Source organism: Caretta caretta, chromosome 11, assembly GCF_965140235.1.
Source record: "Caretta caretta isolate rCarCar2 chromosome 11, rCarCar1.hap1, whole genome shotgun sequence".
In the NCBI taxonomy this organism is placed as follows: Eukaryota; Metazoa; Chordata; order Testudines; family Cheloniidae; genus Caretta; species Caretta caretta.
The window spans coordinates 26927504-26939822 of NC_134216.1; the positions used below are offsets into that span (position 1 = coordinate 26927504).

Consider the following 12319-nt stretch of genomic DNA (forward strand, 5'->3'; position numbering starts at 1 on the left):
GTCAAGCCCTCTCTGCTCCTATCCAACCTCCTAAAGCTCCTGCTTCCCTTCCCTTCTGCTACTGTCTAACAGACCCAAGCCCCAGCTCCTGTTCCCTCTTCTGCTGTCATCCAACACCACCCCTCCAGTGCCCCACCTCCTGCCCCCTTCACTTCTATGCCTGTTCAACTCCCCTGCACTCTGGCTTTTGTTGCCCTCCCCCACCATATCCCAGCCTCTGCCCCCTCTTCTTCTAGCCCATCCCCACTTAAATCCTGTCCCTCTCTCCCAAGACAGCTCCCTGTGCCCAACACCCCAGCAGCTCTCAGCAGCTGGGAGGAGCAATTGGAAGGAAATGCTTGCTCAGCACTTGAGGCTTCAGGATGCTCAGTCACTCTGTGGGGATAGACATATGCAGTCCAGTTGCTCATAGGAGCTGTGAGGGGATTGAGCATGCTCAGTGGAGATGGAGTCTTTGGAGAACTTGCTACCAAATTCTAACAAATGTCTACTGAGCATGTGCAAACGGAGATTTTCCAGAGGCTATAACTTGATCAAATTTAGGCGAATTTTCATTGTGATGGCAAATGGCACAGCATGGAGGTGCCAGAGCTTGTTGACAGAATGGTTGAAAGAATTTCTCTTAACATGGACAAAACAACAGATTTTCCCCTAATCTTAATTATCTGAAATGACTGAAGCATTTTTGTTGAAACTTAAAAAAAAAAAAAAAATACAGTTCTTTCTGAGGTAGACATCCAGCCTGGGAAATTTTAGCCTGAACTGTTTATAAACTTATAAGTCATTGAAAACGGGGTCGTATAATGGAAAGTGTTGGGCAACCTTAACTATAGGTGGCAGTACGAGCTCCACCTTTAACTGAAGCTGTATTTAAAGAAACATTTTCAACTTCTAAATCATATATTATTTTTTTTAAATTCATTTTTTTGCACAACTTAAAATTTGGGTAAAATTTAACTTGATATGAGATGATCTTATAATTAAGGCAAGTATCTGGGAAACAGGAGAACTCTGTTCTGTTCTTGGTTGTGTCACAGTTCCTACATTGCCTTGGACACCTTAGTGCCAAAGAGATGATGCACAGCTAAAGGACACTGACTCCATTATGTATTCTTCGATTATTTGGTTTAACTTTATGTAGTGGGCAGGCCCATCAGCCCATTTGCTTACCTGTGACCCCATCAGCTTCAGCATACCAAAGCTCTCACCTTCCCAAGGTATTAACTGTAATGTAGATTTATCTATTTCACTTTTACACTCATCTTTGCTCTGGGCTGCCTCTTGTCCTCTATATAAACCCAAGGTATGCCTTCATCTTATCAGCTGTGATCACTGCTCTTACCCTGCACTGGGAAAACAGGCAATATATAACAAAAGGCTAGAAAGCACAAAGAACATTACTTTACTTCAGTCCCTTGAGAGTGTTTTTGTATGCATGTATTTTGAATCCAGGGAAAAAAGACTTTTATTTGGGATGATAAGAGCATCTTCACTGGTGCATGTAGACGGAAGCTGGTAAATGCAAGCATTGCAATGCTTCTCTGTGAGAGCTCAATCTTGCAAGGTACTGAGCATGTCTTGAGAAGTGCCAGGTGTTCTCAGTTGTCACCCAGGCACTCTGGTCCAGATCCTAAAAGGTACGTAGGTACCTGACTGCCATTGATTTTAATAGGTGTTAGGTGCCTTGGATGATCTGACCCTCAGTAATACTTAAACACAGTTTGTTGCTCACTAAGGAGCTGATTCTCCAAGCTGCAGAGCCCCTGAATTCCAACTGACTTCAACAGGATTTCAGGGTGATCCTCACCTTGCAGGAGATGTTCATGACCTAAGAAGTATTTATGAAAGAGAGGAAGGGTAGGTCTCATATGACACACAAATGCACATATCTCACTGGTTATGACCTAGAATATTTTCAAAAAAACGACGTAAAATATTGTTCCTTATCAAACTTTTTCAGCCCAAAGTAAGTCTGTGAATCACAATGAAACCCCTATTAAAGAGAGCCAGTGGGTGCATTATATTGGGGTGTCTTCTAGAAACATGGAATTGTAAATGGGTTTCAGCTGATATGTATAAAGGGTGAACTTCATCCCTGTGCAGAGGGGCAGCACGGGCTCTGTGCAACAGATAAGGTTTATGTGAGGCTAAAGTGGTACATGCATAGGCCTTGTTCTGTTGCTTTATTGGGAATGGATTTTACTCTAGAGGCCCAATCCTGTGAGGTGCTGAGGTATTAAATGGCACCTAACTCCCATTGATTTCAATAAGATTTAGGTGCCTAAATATCTTTGAGGATCTGGGCCTGAGTGCTTTCAAGTCCAGTCACCTTCAGTGGGAGTAGAGAGCGCTCAACATCTGATAAAATTAGGCTCTGACCTCTTAGTAGAATATATATTAAAAGTCTTGCATTTGTAGTGACTGTAGATTTAAGCAAAGGCAGTCTGTTAGATCATCGTCAGAGATCTGAAATGCTCAAGTCTGTTTGTCATGGGTATCACCACTCAAGTTCAGAGCTGGCCAAACTTATGACAAACATCTGGTATTTTTATTGCCCGTGTTAACTAATAACACATTCGTTCAATAATCCTTCTCTTTGTAGTTGATGAATACCTAAAAAGGGAAAAGTTTGAGAGACTCTCTTCCAGTTAAAGATAACAGCTGCACAAGAACATCCACTTTAATTTAATTACACATTTTTTTTCCCCCATGAAAGCAGGCAGGATGTTCATCACTACCTACCAAGCAGGACATAAAAATGAGAAAAAACGTTTCCTATGTTTATATTATTTTGCTATCATCTTACAGAAATAGGAAATCAGAGCCCAGTGGCTTTCTGTTCCCTTTGTAGTTGAAGACAATTATGATTTTTTAAATCACTCACACAATGGTTTACATTTTCAGAGCATTTAAAAAACATTAGCTAGTTCAGCATTTCCAAAAGGGTGGGGTACAGCTTCCTGTGGGGGTGGGAGAAGGGTGCAAAGGACTGGCCAGGGGGAAGGGAAGGCGTAGAAGATGTATAAATTGAGATGTGAAGGAGTTTAACACCCTCGCCCCTAGTGGGAATAGTGGAGGATGTCATTGACTTCATTACAGTTTGGGAAACATAGAGCTAGTTAATCCTCATAAGTTCCCTGTATGGTAGGGAAGTGCATTAATCACCATTTTATAGGTGCAGAAACTGAGGTATGGAGATGCTAAGTGACTTGCCCAAGAGTACACAGCTAGCTGGTGGCAGAGCCAGGATTAGAAGACAGGCATTCCTGTTCAGTCCTCTGTCTAGATTATGGACTATGGGAAGGATGACTCGCATTTGCAGTGATCTCAATCATGAGGAAGGAAAGCATGTACATGAAGTTAGTGGAAGAGAATCTTTAAACCCATATACATTGATGTTAAGGGGCATGAAAGGTCAGCTTTAGGGACAAAACGTGAATGGCGAATTCCTGCAATTGGTGTGAATTTAATACTTTTTTTTTTTTAGCTAGCAGTGCTATAAACTAGGGATGGTCCTGAGCTATTGATTTTTAGACTTGGATCCATATTGAAATGCTCAGAGTCTGGAGGTCTCTTTAGTTCACCCATGATATTTGGATCCATATCTAGGTATGACTAGATGACCTCTCTTCCAACCCTAATCTTCTATGACTCTATGATATGGATCAAAACTTTAAAAGTTTCAGAGATGTTTGAGATCTGAGGAGCTGTATAAGAGCTTACAGCACTAGTGTGTATATATTTACACTTTGATCTAGGATAGGAATTTGGTATATTTCTTCCATTTTTTTTGTCTTTGCCATGACTTTCTTTACTTACTGATTGCATCCATATTTCCAGAATGTGATCACAACTACTCTATGAAGTATGAATTATAAATAGAATTTGTCCAAACCCAAACATGCTTTTCTCTCTCTTTCTAGGGACAAGATATTGCTACACTCAACACATATTGGAAGCTGGTGGAGAAAGTATATCTGTCACTAAGCGCTGTGTGCCACTGGAGGACTGTTTGTCTACTGGATGCATAGATTCAAAACATGAAGGCCACAAGGTTAGGAGCAAAAGCTATCTGCTTTGGTAAAAACTGTGCAGAAATCTTCTGCTCTTAGCCAGAAGTCTGACACATACAACAGGTGGAACAACATCACCAAAATTGTAATGTCTCTATTTTTGACCAGTCCTTTGCTATATTCATGTTGCTTTGTTTCATAGAAAAAAGGGAAGTGATCCTTTTAAGCATTAGGTAAAGAGGATTATGGGCTAACTCCTGCTCCCACTGATGTTAGTGATTTAAGTGAATTTGGTCTGTGTTAAATAATGAGAGCATATAATTTGCATGAACTCTGCAGAGCTAGGCAAAATCTATAAACATTCCCCTTACAAATACAGGAGCGAATCCTGAAATCCTTAGTCAGGTTTTACGCAGTGACAAAATTCCCTTTTCTCAGGCAAAGGAAACTTTGTCTGAGTAAAAATTGGTAATAACTGAGGAAGGATTTGGGCCAGTATGTATATATACAGATTGAAAAGTGTGAAAACATAAACACAGGAAAGAGTAACATCATCCCACTCTCCTTGAGGAATTAAAATGTTGGGTCCACAAGACGAAAGACAGGGACATGGCTAGACGTTTTTGATGGTATGTTAAAGACCCACTGGTACTGCAGGAAAGAGAACCATTCTAATGAATTTTAAAAAAAAACAACATTTTGCTTATACTATTATACTTCCTGATTTTCTCAGACCAGTTAGTTTTAATGAGTGGGGACATTGTCCTGTGAAGTGTTTTTGTACCCTCACCAATGTAGGGCATTGGTGATAGGTGAAAGGGCACTGGCCAATCAGTAATCATGCAGTGACTTATTTATTCCATACAGGAGCTGGATCTTCTAATTTTATCAGGAATGGCTTATTTTAAAAGGCTGTTTTATTGAAAAATAAGTCAAGATTTCAAACTCCTGACACATTTCAAAAATAGGTTCCAGTCAGATATTCCTATGAGTAACCAACCAAGCTCTGTTCCCTGGGGTATTCTAGCAATTTAGGGCCATAGCATTCCCTCCTGCCTGGGCCACATGAAGATCTGTGAAGTTCTCCTACACATTTGAGTCAACAGTGTGCCCTTGTTGCCAAGAAGGCTAATGGCATTTTGGGATGTATAAGTAGGGGCATTGCCAGCAGATCGAGGGACATGATCGTTCCCCTCTATTCGACATTGGTAAGGCCTCATCTGGAGTACTGTGTCCAGTTTTGGTCCCCACACTACAAGAAGGATGTGGAAAAATTGGAAAGAGTCCAGCAGAGGGCAACAAAAATGATTAGGGGACTGGAACACATGACTTATGAGGAGAGGCTGAGGGAACTGGGGATGTTTAGTCTGCAGAAGAGAAGAATGAGGGGGGATTTGATAGCTGGTTTCAACTACCTGAAAGGGGGTTCCAGAGAAGATGGCTCTAGACTGTTCTCAGTGGTAGCAGATGACAGAACAAGGAGTAATGGTCTCAAGTTGCAGTAGGGGAAATTTAGGTTGGATATTAGGAAAAACTTTTTCACTATGAGGGTGGTGAAACACTGGAATGTGTTACCTAGGGAGGTGGTGGAATCTCCTTCCCTAGAAGTTTTTAAGGTCAGGCTTGACAAAGCCCTGGCTGGGATGATTTAGTCGGGGATCGGTCCTACTTTGAACAGGGGGTTGGACTAGTTGACCTCCTGAGGTCCGTTCCAACCCTGATATTCTATGATTATCACTTGATGGTGAGGGACAAAAGAAGCAGGGGTAAACCAGTGACTCCCCCACTGTTCGCAGGGGCCTGTGCCATCTGTGTGAAGGCCATGTTCCTCTTCACCTGTTCCTTCCCCTGCCTCTCTTTTGGCCCATGTCACTACTGTTTCTGCAGGAACTATGCTGACATGGGCTGGTGACCAAAAAACCACTCCTCTAGCCCCCAAAGAGAGGAGGAAATGAGAATGTTAATGTTGACTGGATAAGTTTTCCCAAATGACATTAAATATTGATACATCATGCAGTAGACCCAGGAAGGAATTATTCGCTCCCTCTGCAAGGAGAAGTAACTTACTGTAGCCTTGAAAAGGGTGCAACTTACTTTTACCTGGTGCCTGGCCAGATCAGTGGATGATGCCTGAAAGTGGGGGGAAGCCACTCCCTCACGTCCCCCACACCTGACTCACTTGTTCTTGGTGGCATGCAACTCCTCTGTCCCCTGAGCCAAGTTCCTGACTGGTCCTACATGTCCATGCATAGTCATATGGAACCAAAGCACAATCTTCCCTGAAATGTTCACTTGCAGTAACGCCTGGTGTATCTGGGTATGTGTCAGTCACTGGCACCAACTTTATGCTCCTTTTTTTTAACAGGGGATACTGGACAGGAATCAACACCCCCTGAAATGTTGTGGTGTTTCCACTAGGCGACACTTGTCATGCGGGCCTTGCAGGGTAGTTAAAAATCCCATATGCTCATTTCTATCTATTATCCTATGCTAGCATTCAGTAATTCTAGGACACAACTGAGTGATATACCTTAAAATGCACCCCTTCCCATCTACACTTCCAGCATTCAGGTCAGTTAAGATGCGTGATGTCCAATGTACTTAGTTAATATTTCTGAATGTTGCTCTCAAATGTGACCGGTTGGTAACATTTAAAATCTTTTATCACTAACTGTTGTGGAACCAAACTTCTAATTCTCTCTGCCCTTGAACTCTTAATAACTAAAGAGAGTTGCTCGGGTAATTAAACTCCAAGACAGATTATGGTGGTGATCCTCCAAGACAAAAACACAAGATAAACTTTGTACATGGGATTGGGAGCAGTCCCATTGAAGCTGAATTTACTTTACACACCTTATAAGTCTTCTTTATGCTGCCAGAATGGTGTAAAGGGGCCTTAATGAAACTGAGAATTCAGGCCTTTGAATAGTATTTATTCCCAATAGGCTGTATACGTAGAACATGTATCTTTGTGTATTTAATTCTCCAGTATTATATTAGCCTAGATATCAGGTGATGGGTACCTAGAAAGGCCTAGATAAATTCATGATTAATTTCTGAAAGTTATGCTACATATCGCATCGACTCTGCTGTAAGCATACAGCCAAAATGGGTATTATTTTTTAAATGGCTTACTCTGAAAAAAAGTATATTTGTTTTAAACTGAATGCTACAGCCCTCCCTATAGCAGACATCACTTGTCCAGGCCACGCATCTGTCCTAGACAACTCTCTTGACCACCTGACCGCGTGCCAGACCCCAAATTGCTATTCTTAACACCTTAATATTATCCTAGACAAATTCAGTGTCTCCAGGCCTCTCCAGAATAAGGAGGGGTGACTGTTGTTGTTTGTATTGCAGTAGTCCCTAGGAACCCCCGAAGAGATTGGGACACCATTGTGCCAGTCACTGTACAATCATGGAATAAGAGACCATCTCCACACCTAGAGCTTACAATGTAAATGGAAAGACAGACAAAGAGTTGGGGGCAGGGATATAACATACAAGCAGAATGACCGATGTGATGGTTTGCAAACATCATGATAAATCCACTCGTTAGTCTGAGGTACTGAGGTATCTTCAAAAGTGGAATAACTCTGGTTACTGAACAGTTTTATTTCTTTCAGATCTGCACTTCCTGCTGTGAAGGAAATATCTGTAACTTGCCATTACCCAGAAATGCAACTGATGCAATATTTGCAACGACATCCCCTATAAATCAGACAAAAAGACTTTCCCAACATATATCAATAATAACGTCATGTCTCCTGTTGGTATTTACTTCATAGCGATGTCATATGGTGCCATTTGTATAGTTGGAAAAGCTCAACTGGATGAAAACCTTAGTATCGATATATGACCGTATCTTAATATATGTTCAAAATCTTAGTATTTCAACAACATTCCCAAAATTTTAATTTCTTCTTGATTTTTTTTTGTTAATTTTGGTTAGTACTGCACCTAAATGTTCCTGAAGTGTATTCTCCTGAAGGGGAGAATAATCCAATTGTTTTCACTTAATATTTTGAGTAGAAACACATTTGAAATATTTTCAAAGCTAGTGGGTCGCCCATATACACTGGTACATAGAATATTCTAGAAATTTGTCTTCTCTCTGTGAAGTGGTAATATTTGTTAAAGATATATTATGCAGCTTATTTGAAGCTCTCTCATGAAGAGGTATTTATTTACTGATTCCAACAGAATAATTTGATTCTCATATCAATCTTTGGCACCTTCCTGATTTGTTTGGAAACCTCACAGTAGCTAATCTAACCTTTCAGCTCTCGACGCCTGCCCTGTCATTTTGTTGCACACCACAAACTTCCATTGGATCTGCTGCTTCTTTCACTTACAGTGATGTAAATCAGGAGTAACTCCATTGAGGTCAATGGAGTTACACCAGTATAAAAGTAGTTAGAGGAGAACTGGGTCCAATGGGAGATTGTGAACAGGCTTCAGCTGTTCACAAATGCCTTCTCTAAAGCAGTCCATCAACAGTGAAAATGTGTATTTTCTTCATGAGAACCCAGAGGGGAAAAAGAAACCTTCACGTCCGACTTTTAAAATGTTTGGATGTGGTGCTGAGCATGGTGGTGTTACCTGTTGTAAAAACTCATCTATTCTATAAAGAATGACATCACACAACCTTTTGTAAGTCAAGCCTGAGACCTTAGTTTTTTAAGCTTTATTGATTGAAACATGGGCTCAAATACAACCAGCCAGCTTTAGTCTAAGAGGGGAAAATGTATATTAAAAGCTATTTGAAAGCCTCCTGTGGAATATGATGGTGCATGGCAAGGCAGCACAGCTCATAGTGCTTCACAATTTTATTTCTTTTTACAGGTAGGTGCCCAGTCCTTCAAGGTGCTTAACACTGACTCTAATTTAGCAAAGCGCTTAAGCACATGCTTACCTTTAAGCACGTAAGAAGTCCCATTGAACTCACTGTGTTTTGGAACAACCACATAGACATATTCTGGCCTGAGTCCATGCATGCCAGTCCCAGTGATGTCATTGGGGTATGGACACTAAGAGTGAGAATAAGATAAAGCTTGCCTAAATTCAACTTTTATGACAATATTTTTAAATACTGTTGGAGACAGAATTTAGAATTAAATTACTACTAAATTAAGGACTGATCCAGCAATGTTCCCACTCTCCAAATTCCTGTTGACTTCAGTGAGAATTATACATCCCAAACAACTGCAGGACTATGCCTGAGGTTTTACATTTAAAAGTATATATCAAAATGTATAAAACTGTTTAGCCACATGGCAAGAAACACATTGTAGTGCATGATTGTACTCTGACAAAGAAAGGCTAGTAAAACGTCATTTATTTCTAATGTTTACTCCTGGTATATAGGGTGAAACTTTTAATAGTCTTGGCTATAATTTTGGCACCAACTGTTGTGTATGTCACTTGTAAATCATTTATACAATATTTATTTTTGTATGGTATGATTAGAATCTAATGTATTGTTTTAAAAAAAAAACATTCTTAAGAACAATTTACCCTAATAGGATAGTTGTTTTAAGATTGGGTAAAACTGTAATATATACTATGATAATTTATAATATTTTGCACCAATGTTGAAAAAAGATTAACTTGCTTTACAAGGTCAGTAGTAAATTAAAGTTTCCCTCACTGGTTTAACTTAAAACTAAAGAAAAAACTGGGTGGAATTTTGATAGATTGTACAACCGTGTAATTTTCCATGTAAGTGTTTTTGAGCTATTTTTGGTTAGCAAGAATCAACTGATAACTTGCACTTAATCAAATTACAATACAGGTTTATGCTCCGAGGCTTATGTAGTGAAATGTATTATAAAGAGGGAGGAAATATTGCTGGAATCCAAGTGCTCTGTAAAAAATCTTTGATAAGAAGGTACCTTCTAAAGGGCATAAAAATTGTCCACAAGCACTAATCCGGTAGAGTTTCTTCAAAATATCAATAATCTGTAGACACTACTGAGCCCAGTAAGCAATGCTCTTGTCTTAAGGCTTGTCTACGCTACCGTTCAGATCGACGGGCAGCAGTTGATCCAGCGGGGGTCAATTTATTGCGTCTAGTATAGACGTGATAAATCAACCGCCGATCGCTCTAGCGTGTACTCCACCTCAACAAAAAATGCACAGTGATGACACCGTGGTAAGTAGATCTAAGTACGTCGACTTCAGCTACGTTATTCATATAGCTGAAGTTACATAACTTAGATCGATTCTCCCCCTTGCCCCCATAGTGTAGACCAGCCCTTAGTTGTAATGATCAATGGCTTCTTTTGGGCTACACATCTGTACTATTTAGGATTGTGTGAAAGATTTTTTTTATGGGAAAATTGCAAAACCTCACAATTCATCTGAACCCTTCCTCCCCATGCCCCACATATTTTTGAGGGGTTGGAGAACTTTTACTTGTGTGAAAATTCAGTTATTTTTACACATTTCAGTGTGAAAATTGAGCTTTACCCCTTTTTTTAAAAAAAATAATTAATTTTACTTACAAATAAAACTGCATGAAAGTTGGCCCATTTTCATTCACAAATGGTCATGTTCTTGGTCAAAAACCATGGAATTTCAGTGTTTTCATCGAGTTGCATCATTTTTATGGTATTGCAGTAAAATATGTGGATCTCTAATTTGAGTGACCATCTCAACAATCCCTGGTATTAATTACAAGGGTGGTTGCAATCTACTATTTTTATGCAAGGGAGGCATGTCATTTGGGCTCCTGGTGAGTTAATGGTGTGGCCTGCAGTTGCACAAAGTTTGGCCCCCTCTTGAGTAGACTTTCTTAGGTTATTAAAGCCCAATCCTGTGAGCTGCTCTGCACCCTCAACTCCCATTGGCATTAGGGCTGCATAGGTCAGCCACTGAGATTGCAAGAGTAGTCTCCCTACATGTAAGTTGTATCTCTATATTTAATACTTTTCCTATAGACATTACGTTTTTGATGCTTGATTAACGGGGTGATATTTTTAGGTTACTGCTGAAGCTTCACCAAATGTAACCAACATTTTGATGAGCTAGATGAGTAGAACCATCTTGACTATACTGCGATAGTGTCTATCTTTTTTTACTAGGGAGGGATTATGTTTTATTAGTAGTAAAGCATTTAAAAATGGTTTTGTACCTACCATTTGTACAGTTAAATGACATATGGCCAGATTCTGGGTGTGTCTGTGCAGATGCACTCATAGGCAAGCAGGCCCTGGGAGCCTCTCCCCAGTGGCATATATAGCTCAGTCCCTATGCAGACCTCATATCAAGGGAGTGCTAGACTGAGACATGGCTTGTGAACCCAGTAGTGCTCTCCAGCCATTGAAGGTACAAGGCTGTGTCAAGGCACATACTCACCTTTCCAAAGCAACAGGTACAGCCACTGTAATCATGTTCTCCAGCACCAACCCAAGCTATTCTGATGGTTTCATCATTGCATAGATAGAATGATTCAGGCTACTTCTACTTTGCAGCTCCATCTCCTCTAACCTCATCCCCATCAGTGCATTGCAGGTGTGCAAGGACCTGTCTTGCCCTTAAAAGGGGAAGTTGGAACTGTCAAATGAAGTTGCTACCAGTTCTGTTATATACAGTTACAGGGGGGTTGGTCAACAAATAAGTCAATGTTACTGGGACTGTACAGTGTGGGAGATAATAGTTATAATAGTTTTAAAAAAATTAAATTCTCTGAAAACAATGTTTACGGAGACTCTGTGCATAATTCTCCTCTTTGCCCCAAACTCTTAGTGCACCAGCCAATCTGTGGATGTAGTATGATATTTTAATAGCACACAAATGTTAGATTCTACATATTTATTTTTAGGCTCTGAACAACATATCTTCTTTTTAAATATCTGATTTTTAAATGTTGTAAATTTTGTACATAGTGCAAATAAATGAGGTTTTAAATATAAAGGTTGACCTATTTGTCTGATAATCTGTATGTATTTTAAATTGTTTTGATAATTCCAGCTCTTCCACTAGGTTTTCTACCTCTCTTCCTCCTCCTCTTAGAAAATAATTGCAAACTTTCTTTTGTCCTTCGTTAGCTTCTTTTAGGTCCCATTAGCAAAGGAAGAACCTTTGAAGTCAAGAACTACATTCATTGCTCCCACAGAAAGAAGTGCCCATGAGTCTGATCCATTTCCCACTAAACCTCATGTGAAACTTTTCCTTGATTTCAGTGGGTGCTGGGTTGGATCCTATATATTTATCCTCTGGCACTCGCTAAGAGAAGTCCATGGTAGTTCCATGCACAGAATACCAGCAGGATTGGGACGTAAGTGTTCCAGTGTATGAGTATA

The 12319-nt window shown here is 40.1% G+C and overlaps 1 protein-coding gene across 3 annotated transcripts in view; it reads left to right on the top strand.

Moving 5' to 3' along the window:
* Positions 1-11930, top strand: part of LYPD6 (LY6/PLAUR domain containing 6) — a 72241-nt gene extending 60311 nt beyond the window's left edge. For all 3 annotated transcript variants that reach the window (XM_048869935.2, XM_048869933.2, XM_048869934.2), the window contains exons 4-5: positions 3924-4054; positions 7640-11930. In XM_048869935.2, the coding sequence (XP_048725892.1) occupies positions 3924-4054; positions 7640-7801 (293 nt within the window). In that variant the 3' untranslated portion in view covers positions 7802-11930. The remainder of the gene's footprint in view (positions 1-3923; positions 4055-7639) is intronic.
* Positions 11931-12319: the final 389 nt, after the last annotated feature.